This window comes from Podarcis cretensis (genome assembly GCF_951804945.1).
Source record: "Podarcis cretensis genome assembly, chromosome: 13".
NCBI classification, from domain to species: domain Eukaryota; kingdom Metazoa; phylum Chordata; class Lepidosauria; order Squamata; family Lacertidae; genus Podarcis; species Podarcis cretensis.
The window spans coordinates 40,606,019-40,629,464 of record NC_137182.1 but is presented as its reverse complement, the minus strand read 5'-3'; the positions used below and the strand labels follow the sequence as shown (position 1 = coordinate 40,629,464).

The 23,446-nt window shown below is 47.3% G+C and overlaps 1 protein-coding gene across 1 annotated transcript; it reads left to right on the top strand.

Annotated features, from left to right (window-relative positions):
• The first annotated feature begins 1,877 nt into the window (after window positions 1-1,877).
• BICDL2 (BICD family like cargo adaptor 2) lies at window positions 1,878-21,346 on the top strand. The gene is made up of 9 exons (XM_079950774.1): window positions 1,878-2,746; window positions 6,983-7,198; window positions 10,460-10,576; window positions 11,617-11,763; window positions 12,241-12,423; window positions 14,317-14,493; window positions 14,589-14,719; window positions 16,979-17,099; window positions 18,015-21,346. The coding sequence occupies exons 1-9, from the start codon at window positions 2,438-2,440 to the stop codon at window positions 18,186-18,188; spliced, it is 1,575 nt and encodes a 524-aa protein (XP_079806900.1). The 5' UTR covers window positions 1,878-2,437; the 3' UTR covers window positions 18,189-21,346.
• The last annotated feature ends 2,100 nt before the right edge of the window (window positions 21,347-23,446 follow it).

Sequence of the window (23,446 nt, the reverse complement as noted above, 5' to 3'; positions counted from 1 at the left end):
TCACTGTTGGGCAGTGGAACAGATTGGCTAGGGAGCTGGTGGGCTGTCCTTCGTTGGTGGTATTTGAGCTGCAGGGTGCATGGGGTGTTAGGGGAGGGGTAGTATCTCTGGTGGGGGATGCATTGTGCTCCTTCTGGGGTGGTTTGTCCACCTTTGGTCCCCACCCTGCACTCAGCTCTCTCACCTGTGGCTCCTCCAAGCTGTCGGCATGCGACAGTGGCCACACCCTGGAAACAGTTTCGACTGGCCGGCTAAGCCAGGTGAGGGCGGCCGATGGGTCTCAAGTTAGGGATTTCCCCTGCACTCAAAGACCGGCTCCGGTGGATCGGGCGGACAAGACCGATAGTGGGTCTAACAGCCAAGAAGGTGGTTTCTGCACATGCTGTAGAGGGAAATAAGGGGCAGATTGAGCTCACCAGCCTGGGAAAGTAGCCCATCTAGGAGAAGGAAAACTCTAATCCTACACCTCTGCTGCCTTGCAGGATATCTTTGGGAGAAGAAAGGGCTATGGAGTAAGCTCTACTATACAAATCAGGAGTGGAGTCCCTAGGATGGATGGAGGGTGCCTTATATGCCTCCTTCTGGCAACTCCTGCAGCCAAACGTGTTGCTCTCCTTTCCTTAGGACCACATCAGTGACTGCGACTCCCATGCTTCATGGCTATTGGCCACGCATGCTGGGGTTGATGGGAGTTGTGGTTCATCCACAATCTGGGGGCCATAGGTTCTTCCCCCACACCTGCTCCAGAGGAAGAATGGCATGTGGTCTGAAACCTGAGGGAGATGCTCCTAGGCTCTGGGGTTCTGCAGAGACTTCTGTGCAGTTCTTGGCTGAATTAAATATGTAGCATTTGTCTGCTATTTGCTGCTGAAGGTCTGTTCCTTGTCCCTGATGACTGAGCTTCTGTTCTAGCGGCATCACATTGTCCCAGCACTCAAGCAACCATGTTTTTGTATCTTATCTGGGAAAATGCAACCATATTTTCCCACCCAGTATATTTTTATTTATTTATTATATTTATCCCTTCATCAAAAGACCTCAGAGCAGTTCACAAGATAAAGTATTCCTTGAGATTGCTGGAATGAGGAGACAGGTGTAGCTGCCCAAGTGTCACAGGTGTTTTTTATTTCCCTCTTCTTCTTTTAAAACATATTTAGTTATGAACAATGGAACTCTTCCCCTTCAGCCTGGCTGATCACCTGTGTGTGTGTGTGTGTGTGTGTGTGTGTGAGAGAGAGAGAGAGAGAGATTTTGCCCACTATTTTTTCACTCAGGAAAAAACTATTCCAAGGCTATGCATTTATTTATTTTTTTCAACCTGCTTTATTATTACTATTGTATCTTAAATAGGGAAGGGTTTTTTGGGAAAGGGAAAATTTGAAGCTGGGATTGCTGGGTTTATACAGAAGACAATAAAGCCGGCTTGTTTTGAGAGCCAAAGCAGTCAACCTCACAAGCCCTTTAGCCTCAGAGTTCAAATCCTAGTTTTGCTGTAAATATACAGGTGTCCTGAAGCATTCGCTTAAATTCTCTCATCCTCAGCCTCCAGCCTGGAGCATAAAACTAGTAATGTTGCTCTCCCTTGCAGGGCTGCTGTAAGGATCACAGTCCCCTGGGATTTCAGAGAGGGTTTTCTCTCAGCCCCTCCTGGAGATGCCAAGGATTGAACCACGAACCTTCTGCATGCCAAGCAGGTGCTCTGACAGCCACAAAGCACAAAGCAGAATAGTGAGACAATCCAATAATCTGATTCAGAGCAAGCTAACTTCGTTCATTCATTTGTGATGGTGGGTGATCACTTAGGAAACAGGCTATATAAAGACACTGAGGCATTCTCTTCTTTGTACTGTATCTGACTGGGAAGGGTTTGTAAGGGAGGCAGGAGGATTCCTGGACCAGGTCCCTGCTGGCCCTGTAAGCGCAAGTCACTGAGTAGTTGGAAATTTCCCAGAGCGGAGGAGGAGGAGGAGGAGGAGGAGGAGGGAACAGGAGCGACAGGTGAGGGCGTGAATGAGAGGAGGAGGAGCCAGCCGAGTGGAAAACCTCACCTGTCACAACCTCTGGGAGGGTGGAGGCAGGAATCGGGAAATAAACAGCGAAACCCAACCGGGAGTCGAAGGAAGGAGGAGGAGGAGAAGAAGAAGAACCCAGGGCAAGCTTGTTGCTTCTTCACTTCCCTCAGGAGCAGTTCAGGTTGCCTCTTCACACCTGGATACCTGGAGGAAACGACCTACCTGCTTCTCCCCCTCCCTCAGAAGGCATCTTCTCACATGGGAGAAACTGGGCCCTGGTGCCCTGGTTGCTGACTGCCTTTCTCCCCTTCCTCGAAGCCACAGCCCTGCCAGCGAAGGTTGGCATCCTGGCTCCCCACTTCTCCCCACTCTAACCCTCTGGATCCTGCCCCCCTTTCCCTCCTCTTTCTCCCCAGCCCCACTCCATGGCAACCACCACAGCTCCCTCCATGTTCCCTGAGGAGGAGGCCGCCCTCCGGACCCCTTTCCCTCTGACCCCACCTGCCCTGGGGGACGAGTTCTATCCCTTTGGGGGCGAGCGGCAACAGACTTTTGGGGGCGATGTGGCTGCTGGGGACGGGGACCCCGAGGAGGCGGACTTGGGGGTGCTGCTGCAGAGGAAGGAGCAGGACCTGCTGCTGGCAGCTGAGCTGGGGAAGATGCTGCTGGAACGCAATGAGGAGCTGGAAAGGCGCTTTGAGGAACTGGCCAAGGAGCACATGGAGACCAAAGAGGTAAGGGGGCACAGCGGAGGGTGTGGTTTGGCGGGGAGAATGTCAGGCCTGGGCCGGGGATTCCCTTCTCAGTCAGAAACCTTCCTCTCTTTCACTCAACTTAGCCTACCTTCAGGGTTGTTGTAAGGAGAAAATGGGATTGCCGCTGTTTATGCCACTGCGAGTTCTCTAGAAGGAATAGTGGCACCTGAGATGGTGACACCTGGCAGCTGTTGAACTCCAGCAGCTCTCTGCCCAAAGTACAGTGGTACCTCGGGTTACATACGCTTCAGATTACATACGCTTCAGGTTAAGAACTTTGCTTCAGGATGAGAACAGAAATCATGCTCCGGCAGCACGGCGGCAGCAGGAGGCCCCATTAGCTAAAGTGGTGCTTCAGGTTAAGAACAGTTTCAGGTTAAGTATGGACCTCCGGAACGAATTAAGTACTTAACCCGAGGTACCACTGTAGTTCTGGCTTTCATTTTTTCTGTGGGTGTCCTGTCCTCTTTCCAAAGCAACACTGCTGCTGTTATAACATCCTTCAAAACCCAAACTTGGAGTTTCCTGACTCCTTTGCTTTACACATCACACACTGCTGGCCCGTGTAGGAAATCTTGCATCTCTCCTCTAGAGCTTGGGGACAATCCTACATGCATGTGGGGACTGCTGTTGAGTGAACCTGCGACGGCATGCTGTTTATTACATAGAAGCTCTTTCGTAACATGTGAACCCTAGGGACAGAGGAAGCGGACTTGTACCAGCTTGGGCCATGGCACCATGTAGTTCTGTGTTGCACACACTGACTGGCAGCAGCTCTCCAAAGTTTCAGTCTTCCCATTCCTACCTGCCAGGGACTGAGCCTGAGACCTTCTCTGCCAGAGATCCTTCCGTTCTCTGGATTGCTGAGAAATTCCAGAGTTCAGTTTCATTCACCTCGCTCTAAACCCGTTTCGCCTCTCAAGTAATCCCCAAGGTCCTGGCCTAGGGTGAAGTTGGCACAGGCAACCTCTGGCCATGATACTTGTGGCAGCTAGTCGAACCAGTCTGGCACAGAGCAGGAGGGCACTGAGGAGGCGAGGTGGAGTTTGTGGTGACAGAGTGGGTATAATTAGCCAGCTAGAGGGAAGGAAGAACAGAGAGTGACCAAATGGAACTGAGGAGGAGGAGGAATAGAAAGCGCCCAGCATGAATCACCCACAAAGAACCTCACCCACCAGCTGTACCCTCCCAAGGCCCATATATTTCTGTGTAGCTTACAGAAACTGGGTGGAAGGATGCCAGCCACTTGCATTATTTATTTATTTATTTTGCCTCAAGGGTGGAGGCCCAGGGTTGAAATTGGGCTGAAAAGCGAAGCCAGAAATTGTCCCAAGCCTGTTAACACGACCCTGTCATTAATAAGAGTTGCCATCCATATCCATAGCAGAATCCAAGGTGTGTCCAAATGGAAAGGAATCCATTGAAAAGCTTTCCCTTTTTTGGGTGTAGGCACATGTCCTTGCTGTCACTGGGGGCACTTTCTCAAGCAGGACTGGCTTGCTCCAGGAGGGGAGTTTACGCACAGGGCTTGTGGATTGTGAACGTGTGAATTGCCTTGGCTTTCTGGATCAGACCAGACTGTTCTGTTTACAGTATCAATCTGCAAGAGGTCTCTGGGTTCCCTCAAGCAAGAAATGCAAGTGCCTTCCCCTAGTGCCTGGTGCCCAGAGGTAGACTGCACCTGAACACTGAAGCTCCATTTAGTTACCTTGACTAATAGCCTTTTGCATCAAGGATTAGGGTCTGAGGTTTGAGGTCAGAGGGGTGTGGATTCCAGGAAGCCGTGAGCCTAGGCAACACTCTTTTCTTAAGACTTTACTGTGTCATCTGTTCATGCATATGACTGTAGGCGTCCTTATGTCTTATATGAATAGCCTTTGGATACTGAGGGAAATGCAATTAAGGATTTGGATTGTCAGGTAGACAATATGCAAGAGATGAAATAATAGTTATACTTTCCTTCATAATAGGCAGCTCGGGGGTGGGAGTGGTGGCATACAATCTTATTTGCATGTGGATGTTACAGAAGCAAATAAGCTGGAGCAGAATAGTTACCACCAGAACCAAGAGTTTCAAAAAGGTACTTGAAATCATTGGAGGGGGCCTGCACGCTGTCTCAATCAGTATCCACCTAGGTAAATGCAGAACTAGACGGTCTACCAGTAGTGGCTGCATCCAGTTGTTAGTCCCTTCTAAGGGACACTGTTTGTGACTCACGTCTTGGCTGGTGGTAGAGAGACGGTTTTGCATGGAAGGGGGGCTTCCAGTTCATTTTTATTGTTCAGCCATCACGGCATACAATGCATCACAAATTTCTTCTTCTTCTTCTTCTTCTTCTTCTTCTTCTTCTTCTTCTTCTTCTTCTGGAATTTCTAATCCAGATTTATATTTTAGCCATTAGCTACAATACAGCACATAGTTGCTGTAATGTAATTTAAAATATTGTTGCAGGCCACCCCAATCTCCGAGCGACATTCCAGGGGTTCCGTGCCCTTATCCAGGGTTTGTGTTTCATTTGGGAATGAGGCACAGCGGAGACTGTGGTGTTTTTATGATGTGTGGTTTATTTCCGCATATATACAACCTGAGCCTACAATGGAGGGGCCCACAGCATCAACACCCCAAAAGGGTCTTGTTACTGCCATGGCCTTGGATTCAAGCAGAAATCAAACAGCATGTTCTCTCTCTGCTTTTTCCAACCTACAACCTTTTCCCCCTAGGTCACAACACAGCCAACCCTAAAAACTCTGGCTTTTGTCCTTCCAACTATCTTAAGAGCTGAAGGAGGGGCCCCACCCTCTTTTTGCTTTCTTAACGGCTCATCGCCTTTCATTTGTTTTCTTAATGGCTCCTCTCCCAGGCGATTACCTGAGGGTGAAACTAGCCCGGTTCAGCTTTTAACACTTGTTGGGTCCAGGAATTTTGGGGAGTTCTGGACCCACAAACTCATATAGATATCTGTAGACTACCTTTAAGGGCCCAAGTCCTCTCGAGGAGGCTTACAAGATAAAAACAGAGTACGGTATAGCACAATGTATTTTATAAATAAAACCAGCGATAAAGTATGAAGCAATAATCGGTCCCAAAATGTTAAACCCAGTAACAAGATATGCCTATCAATCCAACAAGCACACTCTGTGAGAAGGCCAAAGAAAAAAGAAGTGTCTTCAGAGCTTTCCAAAAAGTCCTGCACTGAAGGGGTCTGTGGGACCCCAAAACCACCTCCAGACACCAATTCAAGAGCTTTCCTGGGATTAGTAGAAGGAAAAGCAAAGTAAAGCTGAGTGTCCTCTGGATAGTGACTTCAGCTAAAGTCCTGGGTAACTTTCCTTAGCCTTTTCATGCAAAAAAAAGCATATGGAACAAGAAAGAACCTCGTGACACTCCAAAGTATTGGCTTTATATTGGCCAATCACCCCACTAAATTTCTATATCACCACTTATATAATGTGATGGCAAGCAAATAAAGCCTCAGTCAAATATATTGCTAAAACCAGGAGAAATATAGCCAACTTTATGAGTTACGTCAATGTTACTGCTAGCAATTAAAAATGTTGTAAAGGTAAATCAGTATTTTTAGTTCTTCAGTTTGCTTGGGAGAGATCCCTCCCTCTCCTTCCATGGCCGGTGGAGCAAGGAAGGTTTTCAGTTGATGGTTACCACAAGAGCAGAAGTGAGGCTTCTCTGGTATCTTTCAAAACTTGGCTTTCTCACCAAAGATAGCATCAGTTGGCATTGAGCCAAGAAGGGTGGAGGAACCTGTCTGTTTCAAGTTCTTTCCATTTCTCATCCCTGCCACAATTTTAAATTCAGTTCTTCTCATGTCTACATTAAAAAAAAAATAAAAAATGAAAATTCACCTGAATTTTACATGTGACCTGAAGAAGGACTGGTTGTGAAACCACTCTGGGAATTGTAGCTCTGTGAGGAAAATAGGGGTTCCCCCAAAAAACTCTCAGCATCCTTAACAAACCATAGTTCACAGGATCCTTTGGAGGAAGCTGTGACTGTTTAAAGTGGTGTGATACTGCTTTACACGTACAATTTAGCTGTGGCCACTGTGTTTTTATTGCATATGAGTAATTTTATCCCTGCTTTTTGGACGCTGCCCTGGGGCCCTTGCATGAAAGGCATTTTAGAAATGTTTGCACTCAATAATGAATTCACAGCTCCCTGTTATATTTGGCCCTGACTCTTTTCTCTGGCCTCTCCCAGCGACTGGAGCAAGAGAAGCACGAACTCCGCCTGCACCTTGAATCCAGAAGTGCTGAATTTGAGACTCGCGTGGTGGAGCTGGAGACTGACCTGGCCACAGTCCGCGCCCAGCTGGGGCAGAAGCGCATGGAGCAGCAGGACACTAGCCGGGAGAGTTCGCAGGCCGTCCTGGACCTCTCGGAGCAGAACCAGCGCCTGGTGGAGCAGCTCAGTCAGGTAAGGGGAAAGGAGACGCAGCTGACAGAGATTCCTCAAGTCTGTGAGGGGAAGAGAGGCAAGAGGGATCGGCTGGGAAGTCGGCCGGTACTTCCCCTTTTCCTTACCTAAGGGAAACCTGTGCTTTTTAGCATTTGTGTGACGGGCAGGAATTCTGCAGGTGTAGCTCTCGTCAACTGCTTCCTCATGCTGGGAAGTGCTGTGTCTGTTGAATTCACATAGCATACCCTGCAACATTTCTCCGATGAAAATAGGGATATCCTATTCCATACTACTACTAATAATAATTTTATTATTTAAACGCCACCCATCTGACCTCCACATGCAGCTGCTGGGTGACCTTGGGCCAGTCACACTTCTCTGAAGTCTCTCAGCCCCACTCACCTCGCAGAGTGTTTATTTTGGGGGAGGAAGGGAAAGGAGATTGTTAGCCGGATTGTTAGCCGCTTTGAGACTCTTTCGGGTAGTGATAAAACAGGATAACAAATCCAAACTACTCCTCCTCCTCCTTCTCTGGGTGGCTTCCAACATATATAAAAACATAATTAAACATTAGGAAAAAACGTCCTTATACAAGGCTGCTTTCAGGTGTCTTCTAAAGGTTTTCTAGTTACTTATCTCCTTGGCCTGGGGGTCGCATAACGCCATACCCTCCAACATTAATACATTAATCCAAAGAAAATAAGGATGCCCTCCTCGAGATGGGGTGAGCTCCCATTGCTTGGTCCCTGCTCCTGCCAACCTAGCAGTTCGAAAGCACATCAAAGTGCAAGTAGATAAATAGGTACCGCTCTGGCGGGAAGGTAAACGGTGTTTCTGTGTGCTGTTCTGGTTTGCCAGAAGCGGCTTAGTCATGCTGGCCACATGACCCGGAAGTTGTATGCTGGCTCCCTCGGCCAATAAAGCGAGATGAGCGCCGCAATCCCAGAGTCGGCCACGACTGGACCTAATGGTCAGGGGTCCCTTTACCTTTAGCTAAGGAAAAGCAGGACATTCTGGGATCAAATCAGAAACTGGGGCGGCTTCTGTAAACCCGGGGCTGCCCCTGGAAAATAGGGACAATTGGAGGGTCTGACATTGCACAGCATACCTTAGCCAACCTGGTGCCTTCTGGATGTTTTGGAACAGGACTTCCATGGGAGCCATTGTTCAAGACACCTGCAGGGCACTGGGTTAGAAGATGCTAATTTGGCAGTTACGTTGAATGCTTCACCCAACATGCCACTGATAAAAGCTTGGGAACATGGTCACCAGTCCAGATTTATGGCTGCAGTTTGTGTGGGCGTGGTCTTGTATGCAAATTACTAGTGGGGATTGAAGCCAAATATTTGTGGGGGCCTGGAATATGTTTGAGTGTGTGGGGTGGTGGTCCTGTGAAAAGCTGGGGCAGACAGGAGGCTGGATTGCCATCTTGTGTACATTCAGAAAAAAGCATGTGTCACAGCCTTACCGGGAGCTGCACAATCTCAGCATGCAGGCAGGTGTTTGTGTGTAGTGCAGATTGGACACTTCTGCAAAACAATGACTCCCTTCCTGCAGAGATCTAGTCTGCGAGGAAGAAGTGGTCTGTCTTAGCGTTGTATGCTTCCTGCTATTGCTGATGTTCTGTGAGCAGAGAGGGGTTCTTTTGTTATTGTTTCGGAGGGGGTGGGAATATAAGGCAGCTTCCTGCTTCCATGCAAATACTAGCTCACCAGCGCCACAGAAGGAGGGACAGAGGCGCACGCCATGCTTGAACTCCGAAAATAGAACAAGGAATTCATTGAGTCAAACAAGCCATGTGGGCTGAGATCACAGTGCCATAGCATCATCACCCAGACTGGCAGGTTTCCAGGAATGTAGGAAACTAACTGCGGGGAGGAGCTGCTAATGAGGTCAAATAAATTAGACAAACCTTACGAAGTGTTCCATTTGCTGCAAAAGTCGGATACGTGCATAATAATGAATCCAGATTAGACTTTTTAAAAGTCACTGGGACAGTCCCCTAAAAGGATGTTCCCTTATGGGCTCTGGATTGGTCACTCTCTTGACTTTGATGGTTCCTGGAACTTGCAGAACCAGTTAGGGCACCTACAGACAGGTGTTTGTGGTGGGGTGTCTGATCCTCAGGTATGCAGGGCTATTTTTTCCCCATGGTCCACATGACTTAATTGGCATCAAAGCACCACACCCCCAACCCCCAGTTAATTTACTATTGAGCCAAGTTGTATTAATTACAAAACCCTGAACAACTAGGGTCCAGGGTACCTCAGGGACCAACTGAACTCTTTCACACCAGCCTAATGTCTGATGCAGACAGGACTAATCTGGATGGACCACTGGTCTGACTCAGCGAGAGGCAGCTTCTGGTGTTCTATTTCCTGTTGTGTGAAACAGACAAGTAACAGCACAATACTAACTATGTCTGATCAGAAGTTAGTCCAATTGAATGCAACCGAGGCTTATTCCCAGGTGTGTAGGGTTAGGAAAGCAGCCTACATTGTTCTGGAAACTGGCTCCCAGGAAACATCATCACCAAATCTGGTAGCTCTTCTTTGTTTTTAAAGGTATAGGCTACGTTTCTCATACCCTCCAACACTTTGAAGCCAAAATCCCTGACTCCATCTTCCTGGACACCATCTTCTGTTTTTTATCATGAGAGCACAGGTGCCATTTTGGTTGCTGTGATCTCACGTGATTTCGGGCCACAGTTTCCCCTTTTAAAAGGTGCTTTTTGGGGGCACTGCAACCAAAATCATGCATTTTGGAGCAGTGCACAATAAAAAAAGGGATGTCTCAGTTTTCCCCAGGACACTTGTGGGGTATGGTTTTTGCCATTGTTGGTATCTAAGGCAGCTTGCAAAATACAAGAAAACTTCATTATAATAAAATACATTTCTACAACTTCAAGGATGTGTTTTCCTTTAAACTTCAGGTCTCTCATCCTCAGCATGCTTAGGGGAACCTGGGCAGAGGAGAATATAGTGCACAGGTCACAGAGGTGTGGGGCTTTGCTGCAAACTTCATACCAGAGGAAAAAGAGCTCTTAGCCCGAAGGGAAGGCACTCTGCATATGTTCAGTGGCATTCTCTTCTCTCATGTCACTGTATACATACCACTCAGACTGAATATTTGGTGGTGAAGGTGAATGTGCGCCATACAAAGGCTCAGATGCAGATTCTACTTCATCACAGCCGAGGACTGAGGTCTAGTGCCGAAAAACAGGTTGAAGTGTCAGTTTTTTGCCAAACCAAAACCTAACACCTGTCAACCACTCCACAGATCACACACCTGGAGCAGCGGCTGCAGGAAGAACTGGGCTTGTTACGGGGGGAGCATCGGACCTTGTCCCTTAGCAGCGCTGAACACGCAGCCCAGGCCCAAAGCCTGCAGGCAGAGGTAAGACAGGAGATCTTCAAACTGGCAGATGGGACAAGGAAGGCACTGGGGAACAGGGAAATACTATGTTTTCCCCTCTAGCCCTCTTCAAGAAGCTGTCTCTGAAGCTGACTTGTGGCTTTACCATGGAATAAGACAATGGTGACCAAATTCCCAATCCTTAGTTTTTGAAGTGATGCTGGGCCTTGTTGTTCACAGAAGCCCTCCTCGATTTCCCACACCTGAGTCCTAGTTGTGCAGGGGGCTAGCTGTGGCTGCTTGTGGCTACTTGGGTCACCTGAGCAAAAGGACATTCTGCATACACTCACAGAAGGCGGGTGGCATCCAACTAAATTGACCCATTCAAACTACCTCCATGTGTTTCAATGGATCTGCTCAGCGTACCATTAATGTTGGAGGCAACCCCTTGATGTGGAGTTACATGCTGCCACCCAACCTCACCCTGCCATTAGGATAGCAAAATGGCTGCCTTGAGATGTGGGCCATTTTGTGTGCCATTAAGGGGGGGCATTTATATGATTTGCTGTTATTATGTGTTTTTTTCTAAGGATAGGGAATGGGATGGATAGATAGCTCAGTCGGTAAAACATGAAACCCTTAATCCCAGAGTTGTGGGTTCGAGCCCCTCGTTGGGTGAAAGATTCCCTCATTGCAGGGGGCTAGACTAGATGAGTCTTGTGGTCCCTAACAGCTCCACAAATCTTTTATTTTTACATCCCTTCTTTGGCAGGAAAATGCCCTGCTTACTTGGCCCAAGAGAATAGGACATAGGAACCCCCTGGGAGGTGTTAGCTCTGAACCACAACCACTTGGTGGCAGTGGCGTAGCGTGGGGGGTGCAGGGGGGGCGGCCACACCGGGCGTAATATCTGGGGGTTAGGGTTAGGGGGCGCAAATCCATGGGTTAGGGGGCGCAAATTACTTGCCTTGCCCCGGGTGCTGACAACCCACGCTACGCCACTGCTTGGTGGATCTGGGAATGAAGATCTGGGGCATAGATCCGACCATTTATTTGCTTTCATGCACATTCCTTTCCCCTAGAACCTTATGTTACAAGAGCGGAAGCGAGATCTGGAGAAGCAGACCCATCAGCTGCGGGAGGAGAACGAATCGATCCAGGCGCTGGTAGACACACTGCACAACAACCTCCTCCTCCTCCGTAACGAGAGCCGAGAGAAGGAGCTGCGGGTAATTACTAAGCAAGGGTGAAAATGGGAGACATGGGCAGGGGTGGCCCCTGGAATTATCCTCAAACCACACCCTGATGGTTTTCTACCCTTTGCTTGCCCTGGTAATGCCTCTCGTTTGTCTGGATGGAGGCTAGAGTGAGTGTGAGTGTGAGCCAAAAAAATCCTAGTGCACAAAGGTTGACGTAGACATTCATTGCCCCACCGACTTTTGCTCCAGGCCCCTCGTCCTCCACTGGCCTGTGGCCCTCAGGAGATTGCCTAAAAAGGAAAGGCAGCTCTCTGGCTGGGGAAATTTCCTCACCCTTGGGGTCAACTGAAGATGAGGGACACGTGGCTTGTGTGTAAGAGAATGAGGAAGGCGTTTTTGAGGTTAATGCAGAGAATGAGGAAGTGGAGGACTCATTGGTAGGTGCCCCTCACAGAAGCACGTTGTTTTCGTGCTCCTCCGTACCCACTTCCTGTTTCTCCTCCCAAGATGCAGCAGGTTGAAGTGGAAGCTGAGGAGCTCCGGGCCTCCAACCGTCGCCTCCAGCATCAGGTCAAGGAGATGAAGGAGGAGATCCGCCTGCACGATTTGGACACTTCCGTCACCTCCATCCAGTCTGAGATCGAAAGTAGCTTGGAGGATGCTCCTGGAGCGCCCGGGAAGGGCCCTAAGGTACGGGAGAAAGGAAGCGGTGGTGGAGGGCGGCATCTACGTTCACCTGTTTGTGTCACGGGCAAAGTTTCCAATGCCAAAAGAAGATTGCTGTCCATGTGCCAATTTGGGAAATGTACACTGCTGGGCATACCTGATTCTCCACCAGTCTTTCCCACACAGCACAAATTCAAAAATATGTATTTTTGGAAAGACTGAAGCATACTATCTTTTCTTTTTTTTTGTACTAAGTTGGGGGGAATAATGCTTGCAATCCAGAACGAAGCTGAGTTGTTTTTTAAGTGGGTGGGAGGAGGAATTCACATTTAAGTGCAAATTATATCCTCCCCCTCCACTCCAAAATGCTTAATTAAGGATGCTGTTAGATTTATAAGTGGGGGAAGGCTGTGTTTTCGTAGCATGATAATACACGGTTTATGGGCTCAGTGGAACATGTACAGAATTACACTGCGCAATATCTTTTTAAAAAACAAGAGTTGTAGCTAATGCTGGTTCTCCTCACAGTAGACCGATTAAAACTGATGACTCTAAGTTAGCCATGTTCATTAACTTGTGTTCTAGTAGGGCTAGCACTGGATACAGCCTATCCCTCTGAATACCAGGATCTGGAAACTGCAGGAGGGGAGAGAGAGTTCTCTTGTGCTCAAGTCCTGCTTGTGGCTACTGTGAGCTCAGGATTTTGGACTAAATGAGCCTTTGGCCTGATCTAGCGGAGCTGTTCTTGTGTTCTTAAACAAATCTCCCACTTCACAGCTCCCTTCTAGCCAGTGATCCTTGGCTTAGCTTTGTGTCCAACCTGTAGGGGTTGTGCTTTGTTGAGCCAAGAACAAACTTTGGTTTCAGGCTGTGGTTTGTTTCAAACAAAACAAACCATGAAACCGCCATCCCCTGCCCTGGTTTGGACATAGAGGTAAGCTAATAATTATGGCTTGCTGCTCCCACTCACTGCTGGAGAGGAGTATTTATAGTACACCTTTATGTCTTGCCACAAGTAGGGATGTAAGCGCTGTTTCTTTTTCACTGCAGTTCGACTTCCAACAAAACCCAGGTTATTCATCTTGCTGTTGGCTATGGCAGAATTTTGCATAATGGATTACATTATTGTTACGTTATTCCACACCATTCCTTTCAGGGCAAAGGAAATGCATCACATGGGGGGGGGAGTGTTTTCAATTGCATATAGTTTGTGGATTGAAAACAACAGCCAATGGTCTTCACTGAATTCATTTCTGTTGTGGACATGGGATGAATGAGCAAACATTGGCAATTTCTGCTCCCATTTCTGCCAGAATTCTCTGACGTTCCTCACTATGACACAAGACTACAAGCAATATGTAAAGTTTATCTCATGGCTGGAAAAATTGAAAAAACCTAAAAAAGAAGGTTTTTTTTAAAAAAAACCTACAAATGTGTAAAAGCATTGTGTTCATCAATCAGTTCACCAGTGATTTAAGGGTACAAACCTATGCACACTTACCTGGGAGTAAGTCCTGTTGAATTCAGTGAGATTGAATTCAATGAATAGACGTGTATAGAACTGTGCTGCACAATGCACTTCAAAAACATTTCTCAATTCTAAATATGTACATGGCTTCTGTTTTGCAGTGCTGCAATTAAGCTCAGTTACACTGCAATCCAGCGGGACAATCCAATGGGACTTACTCTCAGTGAAACCTGCATAGGTTTGCAACCTTAAGTCACATGTCCAGAGTCACACAGATGGGAGGTTTGTGCTATATGAAGAATTTCCATGTAAATATGTTCTGGGCATTTGAAGACTTACTGTCCTGTATAAGCAACTGCTGTGACTCACCTTAGAGTCAGCTGCGTCTTAGTGTCATTGAGATCTCGTTGGTTTATGGGTATGTGTTTGGATTTCTTTGTCTGCTTTAGCTGATGGCCAACGGCACCTGCAATGGCTCCTGTCATATCCCCACAGCAGCAAAACACCCCTCAAAGAGGCTGGAAGAGGAAGGAATTGACTATGCCAAACGGGTGTCAGCCTTGAATCACCAGGAACAGGATCTGCTGAGGCAGAAAGAAGCAGAGATCATGAAACTTCAGGATCAGGTAGCTGTGCTTTCCCCACCAGAGGATGCTACATTGTGGAGTGGCATGATTTTCCTTCTAAAAAGCATTTTTAAAATTTCTTTTCCCATTTTCAGATTACACTACAGTATGTAGAACTCTGCAATTTAAAGACTGAGATCGAGAGCCAGAGGCGCCTGTACCAAGAGAGCAACCGGGACGAAGTACTGAAATTAGCCATAGTAGATCGAGATGAGGCTATAATAAAGTGAGTTGATTGCATATTTATTCTCTCTCTGTGTATAAATGTATATATGGACATATACATGCCTACTAGGCGCTGTACCCCTGCTCACTTTGCCCCTCATCCTGCCCCACTTGCCAATCTCCCCCATCTCTTAAATCTTGCCAAAACCACCTCCCTCCATTTATGCCTGCTTGCTTCCATCTCCCTCCATCACGGGCCCGGCAACTCTCAGAAGTCTGTCATCAGATCGCAGTTCTACCTGTTGGCAGACACGTGAACTGCCATGTGACGACAGCCTTACCTTTTTATTATATGTAAGATATATATTTATCTCTGCTGCTTTTTTGAACCACAGTACCAGACACAGAACATCTTATTCATAATGGCTTCTTCCTTCATCAGTGATCAAATTACTCTCCAGTTTCTGTCAAATTGTCTCTCCCAAACACTCAGTTCTCTTCTAAAAACCTTTAAAGGGATGGTCACAAAAAATAAGAAAACCGGACAAGTTACCCTATAATTCAAAGTAGCATAGGAAGCTGTTTTCTATTGAGTCAGACCACAGGCTCATCTAGTTCAGTATCATCTACTTCAGGGCCTCCAGCTGTTTTTGGACTACAACTCCCATCATCCCTAGTTAGCAGGACCAGTGGTCAGGGATGATAGGAATTGTAGTCCTAAAACAGCTGGAGACCCAAATTTGGGAAACCTTGGTCTACTCTGATTGTCAGAAGCCCTCTGTCTAGAGGAATTAGATATTGCCTTCTGCACACAAGGCAGATGCTCAGTCTTTCAAGCACCGCCACCTGTTTTTTGGGCAGTGTAATTCAGGGCGTTTCCAGACTGGTGCTATTGATTTGGTGCTCTTGCACAGCAAACCTGCTTCGCTATAAATTTGGATTTTTTTTTGTGATAAAGGAAGTGATGGGAAATTGCACTCGAAAGTGTGGGATAACAACACAACATCGCATAACCTCCCTGCAAACAAATCAGAGCAGCAGTTTCGGTCCTGGAGTAAACCTGCCGCCTTCGTTAAATATCCTCAAAATACCTACTGTTTAAGAGGCTGCAATGTTTACTCCCGCAGGTTAATGAGTAACCTTAAAGGCAGGGAATTAACTCAAATGATCTTAATCGGTTCACAGCTGTATGCATTTCTCTTCTGCAGTGTTTTAAAGCGAATGTTCTAGCTCCAGGAAACCCTTTCTTCAGAGGAAAACCCTCTATGTCTGCTATTGTAACCCCTGTGAGAGGATTCTGGGAACCTCCTAGAACACTCATTCCGTTTATGCAGGGTCCCTCCATTCCTCGTGTAATTTGAGAATCTGCCTTGGAGCACTAAGAACACTCCTTTACAGCTGCCCAGTTTAAGGGCTGATCGTAAAGGGTGGCAGAGTCAGGAAAGTCCAGTCTGGCAGCCATTGATGAAGGGCTCCATGGATTACCCCCACCCCCTCTGCAGGCAACAGGGAAGGGGGAAGTTTTTAAACCATGGAATTGTGACATCTTCAGGCTGAACTGGGAACTGCATGTAAAACTGTTCCTTAATTACTGAGCCTTCATCCTGATTTGCTTGCACAAAGCTTGCGCAGAGGTTCGATAGTATATCCAGTCCTTATTGAGCATTTATCCTGATTTGTTTATGGGGTGATTATTCGACAATGAATGTGCTTTCTGGTTTGCTTGTGGGATGTTTACATGTCTTCCTGTTAGTTGATCATTCATTCATCCCACACTTCTCAGTGCATTTCTCTGTCACTTTCCAAACAGCAAAAAGTTTAATTCTTATTTTAAACTGGATTGCTTGTGCTGTGGGTGGCGAGGTCCTTTAACCCACTTTAGCTAGGCAGATGTATGGTATGTGCTTGAATCCCTCCCATGAAACAGTGACAACCTGGAGGACCTTGTAATGTACGAGGCTGTGATCCTAACCCCACTTACCTGGGAGTAAGGGCATTTCCAGACAGTCACTATTTGGGGGTGGGATTCAATCACTTAACCGGGAAATTCCAAGGTGATTGGAAGGGGCTTGCACAACAAACTCACTTCCCAAAAATGTCAGGGCTTTTGCAATAGGGTAAGTGAAGGGAAAATGAGCTGGAAATTGTGGGATAACACTTGCTGTGATGCAACACCATCTAACCTTCCGCAAACCAAATCAGAATGAATGATCAATAAACAGACCATCTGAAAGCACCCAGTGAATTCACTGAGTAGATGTGGTTAGGCTTGCAGCCTTATTTATCTTTTTGTGTATGTCTCTATCCGCTGTCTTATCAGGAAAGGCGAGATGGAGTTGGAACTGGCAAAAGTCTCCCTAGAACGGGATTCCATGAGCCAGCAGCTATTGCGTGTCATTCGCCAGAAGATGGCCCTTTCCCAGGAGCTGGAAGCTTGGCAAGTGAGTATGAAAAAACACCAGAATATATATATATATATATGAAATTTAACCCAGAACATTTTAAACTGCACCAATTGTCCTTCCAGTTTATATGCTGGAAGCCGAAGGAAGCAGCCAAAAGGGCCCAGGGAACTTCATAGTAGCAAACGCAACATTTTTTAAATCCCAAACTGCAAGTCAGACAACAGCTTTTTGGCTCCTACCGTGCTTAATAAATTCCAGATCTGCGCAGTGACACAAATGGGATGAGCGTGAGAATTTCTGATTCTCTCCCTGCATTCACAATTTGTTCCAAGTTTGCTTTATGGATTCATTCCAGTTCTGAACAAGGACCGAAAAGAAAGGAAGGGAAAGAGACCATGACAGGGTAAGAAGAGGAGGAGAAGTAGCAGCAGCAGCTGGTAGATGACGAATAAGAAGAACAGAGTAGCAAACACAAAAATGTATTTATTTGTTTAAGGGGTCTTTGTCCCATTTTTTCAGACAACGATTGTCTCCCAAAGCAGCTCACATCAATTAAAAGAGGGGAAGAGCCTCTACTGCCATCAGGCTCACAAACCTGATCATCTCGCCTCGAAAAGGATATTGTAGAGCCGGAAAAGGGCAACCGAGGGGCTGAAGCTGCTGCCCCTATGAGGAAAAGTTAAAACGTATGGGGCTCTTTAAGCTTAGAAGAAAGGAGAGGTGTTTTTCTTCCTCTCTCATAATGTTAGAACTTGAGGCCATCCGATGAGGCTGCACAGTGGGAGATTCAGGGCAGGAAAAAGGGAAGCATTTCTTCACACAGCGCCTAGTGAAAGTGTGGAATGATGTAAGGAAGGCCACCAATTTGGATGGCTTTAAAAGAGGAATAGACAAATTCACAATTTAGGAGCGCTGTTGTGGTTACATCCGCTTTTCTTTCCTGCCACACAGGATGATATTCAGTATATCATTCACCAGCAACTGCTGCAGAAGCACCAAGAAGAGACCCACCCCATCGCTTCGTCGCCTAGAAGCCCGACGGAAGGCAAGAACCCTCCTTTCTATCGCCGGGGCACCAGCATCCCCAACGGCACTGGCTTCTTCTCACTCTTCCGGAAAAGCTGAGGAGCTGGACAGGTGGTGGAGGGAATATCAACGCCAGAACTCCTTGGTGGCGGAAGTGGCAGCTGTCGATGAGACCAAGGCTTGAGGTGGCTGGGGCTGAAATGGCTTTTGGGCCTCTTAGCAGCTTGTCAACTAACTCCAAGCCAAAGGAATTTGTTCTCTGGTTCCATTATGTTGCTCATACTTGATCCCCTGTTCACACTCTATACACACAGAGGATACTCACATGTGTTGCAATAGGAGCAGAGCCACACTGCTGGTCCCAATAGCAGAGCGTTGAGTGCGGAGATCTGTGAGTGTACAGGAACCAGCATGCAAGACACACAGGGGTCCATGCTCCTTGCACGGATCTTGTGGGCGGGGCTAGTCCGGAACATGATGTCAGGGGCAGGCCCAGGAGTTTGGTTTACAGGCATCCGCACTCAGTGTGTGGATATTGCATGTGTATGGGGCCACAATGTCAGGGTCAGGGGGTCCCTTTGTACTGGAGATGTGCCTTACAGGTGAGAGAAAGGAAGAGAGAAAGACAGGGGGATTGGAATATCCATTGCAGTAGGGCAGATAGCCCTATGTACAGTCATACCTTGGGTTACAGCCACTTCAAGTTGCATCTTTTCGGGTTTCAGACCGCCGAAACCCGGAAGTACTGGAATGGGTTACTTCCGGGTTTCGGCAGTTGTGCATGCGCAGAAGCGCTAAATTGCACTTTGCGTATGCGCAGAAGCGCCAAATCGCAACCTGCACATGCACAGACACGGGTTGCGAACGCTGTGGGTTGCGAGCATGCATCCCGCACGGATCACGTTCGCAGCCCAAGCGTCCCCTTTATTAGGAAGGAAGGGGAGAGAGAGAATAAGGAATATGGGGTGCTGGCGGTGGAAGGGAGTAAGAAAGAAAATTGGTAAGAGTAAGTTGATAAGAAGGAAGGGGTGGAAAGGAATAAAATGTAATTAATAATGGCAAGAAGTTTGGGGTTCTGCTACACCCCACTTTTGCCCTTTGGGCATGCCCACTTTGACATGTGGCCCCTGGAATGCTGGCCTTTGGGCAATGTGGCCCTCAGCCAGAAAAAGGTCAGCTGCCTCTGTTTTACAGACTTCTGTGCTCGGTGCGCGGGCAGGAGGTGCAGGATGTGATGCCGGGAGCTGGCCCAGCGGTGCAACTCTGTTCCTATTGCAAAACGTGAGTTGGGTTCCTAAGAACTTTGGAAGAGCTCTGCTGGATCAGGCCAAAGGCCCCTGTTGCCCAATGTTTTGTTTTCCCGACAGCCAGCCAGATGCCTGTGGGAAGCGTGCAAGTACTACTACCCTCCCTGCTTGAGGACGTGGTATTCAGAGGCCTCGTGTCTCCAGCAATGGAGGGAGGTTTCATGGCATTTCTCCGTCAGCGAGACTGACACGCTGAGCTGTCCATCTGAGTTCTAATGATAGACCAATTTGAGCACTAATGTGACTAATGCGGTGACAAGATATTTCCTTGCATTTTAATAGTCTGCTTGGAACAACTGTGGGTTCCAAGTTACACCCTCAGATCAGCCGGTCCTGTCAGTCAGGGCCCCAAGTACCGAACAAAATGATTCATCTGAAATCGGGGCACTTGTATCCAACTGGCGATAAAAGTTACCACAGGCTACCACCACCGATTGGGTGGCATCAGCCGGCCACATAGCTACAGTGGGGCAACTAAAAACAATGACATGGCTGGATGCAGTTTCCAGTGCCAGTGGAATTACTCGCCATATAAATAAACTAGCTTATTTTGCACCTCTCTTCTTTTTTAAAAAATACCTTTAGCCTTCCAATGCCAGCTGGCCTGTCTGTGTTCCAGCAAATGTTCCAAGTTTGCCCAGCAAGAGCCATGATTCAGCTAAGTGGATTTTTCTAGAGGATGTTGCAGATGCAAACCTGCAATGTCAACATCATCCAAATTTCCCTATAAAAAATAAAATAAATCACTGGTCTTTTACTCCCTTTCATACTTAAAAGCTGTGGGGCTGGCTAGAATAATAATCTTTCCCTCCGTAGTGAGTGGGGAAGAATTTATGCTGACTTCTTAGAAGTCTGGGGAGAAATGGCTGACAAACTGTTAGCCACGGGAGATTAGCGGTACTTGATGACCCCTCTGAAGGTTCTAACTGTACTAGCACTTTACTTCCCTGCGAAACCCTGGTTTGCTGTTTTGGGGGAAGCGTCCCATGCTTTCCCCTGCACTGACAGCAAGTCCACACCCATCCCATACATTTAAAGCACATGGCATCCCCCAAGGAATCCTGGGATCTCAGTTTGTTAAGGGAGCTGGGTAATATAGTTCTGCCTGTGGGCGGGCAAACTACAATACCCAGGATTCTTTGGGGGAAAGCTCAGTCAGTCAAGCTTAATCTCAGGTCGTCTGTTCGAGTCCCACATTAGGCAAAAAAATCCTGCATTGCTGAGGGTTGAACTAAATGACCCTCTGTGGTTTCTTCTAACTCTACAATTCTCTGTTTCTATAATTGTAATGTTCTTTAAATGTATATTCTGAACATGACTGAAAATGAGAGGTTCTGAAGGCGTGCCTTCCTCTGAGCTTGGGTTTTGCTAAATGTGGGGCACCCTCTGTATTGGGTAGTGGAGCCAGTTGCTATGAGGAGGAGGCATAAGGTGGAGCCTTGCAAATATTCCTCACGAACTTTGCACACCAGCGGGGGCAGAATGACCCCCTTCAGTAGGTGGCAGTATTACTACCCACAGAGCATTAGGGGCCTCGCTTTATCTAGATTTTCCTTGCTGTTCATTGGGGGGGGGGATGAATAATCTGTGCTCGGTAGTGGGTGACTTGTGTATACATTTATGCAAATGAACAATGATTACTTTGTCACATGGGCACCGCCAGCAGAGGGCACTGCCCTACTTTCATCTCCTTCTGCCCTTTCCCCTTACTGTTGCAAAAAAGGGGGGGAACCCCCAAAACCAATACTGTTTTGCCAGTGTGTCACTTTTCAGCTGTTTAGGACAGGCAACAATTTGCAAAGCCAAGCCGCTGGGAAGAGCCAAGACAGAGAAAATATTTATCTACAAAGCAGAAGATGTATATTGTTATAGAATATTTTTGGTTGTATATTTTGTTAATACAGATTTAATACTATTCTGTTTATTAAATAAAGAAGTATGGTTCTTAAACCTCACGCCTCCCTCACTGTCTGCTCTTGGGAAGCAGGTTCTTTGGGAGGGAGGGTGCGGCCTACTCGCACAGAGCAGGGAATGCTGGGAAGGTTGGGCACCTCTTAGTGGAACCAATAATTCTAGGAAATTCTAAGGAAACAGTGCTTAAGTTTGCAAAGCTTTGTCTCAGCCAACTTGTAATTGGGGCCTGGAAGCTGCTCAAAGTTGTGAGCTGGTGACACGCTGCAACATTTTGTTATTGGGGGGCGGGGAGCCCTCACTTGTACCTTCTGAAAGCCATCCTGGAAAGATTAACAAAAATGCTGTTTCTGTTTTAATAGGCAGATTGCTTTTTCCATCACCCCTCAGCAGTGGGGTGGGGAATAACTATATTTCCTGTTACCATCAGATCAAATTTAAACCAATCTGATCAGAGTATTATTCTTTGGTGGTCACTCAAAGCCGAGAAAGATTGCCTTCCATGAACACGGTCTTAACAGCGAATCTGTAAGGGGATCTACATGTCCTTCCACAGTGGGGACATAGGTTTCTGGATGGGAGTTGATCATGGTGAGGGTTTGCCAAACGTGCCTCCCTCTTAGCACGTTTCTCCCTTTCGTCCTGAGTTTGAGTGTCCAAAGGCTATTCTCCAACTGGAGCGCTTGCATGCCAGTGTTTCCCAGTTGTCGATGTTTATACTACATTTGTCTTGAGAGTGTCTTTAAACCTCTTTTGTTGACCACCAGCATTACGCTTTCCATTTTAAAGTTTGGAATAGAGTAGTTGCTTTGGAAGACGGTAATCAGGCATCTGAACATGACCAGTCCAACAAAGTTGATGTTGAAGAATCATTGCTTCAACACTGGTGGCCTTTGCTTCTTCCAGTACACTGGCATTAGTTCACCTGTCTTACCCAAGGGATGTGTAAAGTTTTTCAGAGACACTATTGGTGGAATGTTTTGAGGAGTTGGAGGTGGGATTTATAAGTGGTCCATGCTCTGTGGGTTAAACCACAGAGCCTAGGACTCGCCGGTCAGAAGGTCGGTGGTTCGAATCCCTGCGACAGGGTGAGCTCCCGTTGCTCGGTCCCTGCTCCTGCCAACCTAGCAGTTCGAAAGCACGTCAAAGTGCAAGTAGATAAATAGGTACCACTCTGGCGGGAAGGTAAACAGTGTTTCCGTGTGCTGCTCTGGTTCGTCAGAAGCGGCTTAGTCATGCTGGCCACATGACCCAGAAGCTGTACGCCGGCTCCCTCGGCCAATAAAGCGAGATGAGCGCCGCAACCCCAGAGTCGGCCACAACTGGACCTAATGGTCAGGAGTCCCTTTACCTTTATGTTCCACAAGCATACAGTAAGGTTGGTAGTACAATAGCTTTGTAAACAAGTATTTTGGTTTCCCTGCAAACACACGGTCTTCAAACACTCTGCACTTCAATTGGGAGAAGGCTGCACTCGCAGAGCTCAGGCAATGCTGGATTTCGGCATCAATGTCTGCCCTTGTGGAAAGATAACTGCCCAGGTAGAAGTTGTTGACACTTTCCAACATTACAGCATTGAGTTGGATTTGTGGCACTGCAGAGGGGTTGTTCTGATCAGAGTATACTTTCACTTTTAATAGGACTCGAACCCTGGGTCATAGACTATTTTCATTTGCATTCACTTAAACTAACATGAGCAACGTTTTTTTTTTTTTATTCTGCCAGGGAGAGATGGTGCCCCTTGTTCTAGCAAAGAGGATCCCTTGGCCTTTTCCGTTCATGCCCTCCCCACTGCACACCAGCCGTGCCCATCTGGGTGGCATTTTTCTACCCGCAAGTGGGCCTAACAAGAGAACAATATGAGCATTTCTTGCAGCGCTGAGGGGGTGGCTGCAGTTGGCATCTCAACCCTGCAGAGAGGAATGCAGAACAGACAGATGAGGCAGATGGACAAAGTAAACAGAGGACGCAGCTGTCAATCTTCCAGTCTCCCCCCCCCCCCCAGTGGTGGAACAGCAGCTTACAAAGGAGTCCTGGGCCCTCTGAGAGGAGATGTGGTTAACTAGTGGGCAAGAAGAAGTGGCTGGAAGCTTAAGAGTCCTTCCAAGACCATTACTCCAAAAGAGCAGAGCACCTATC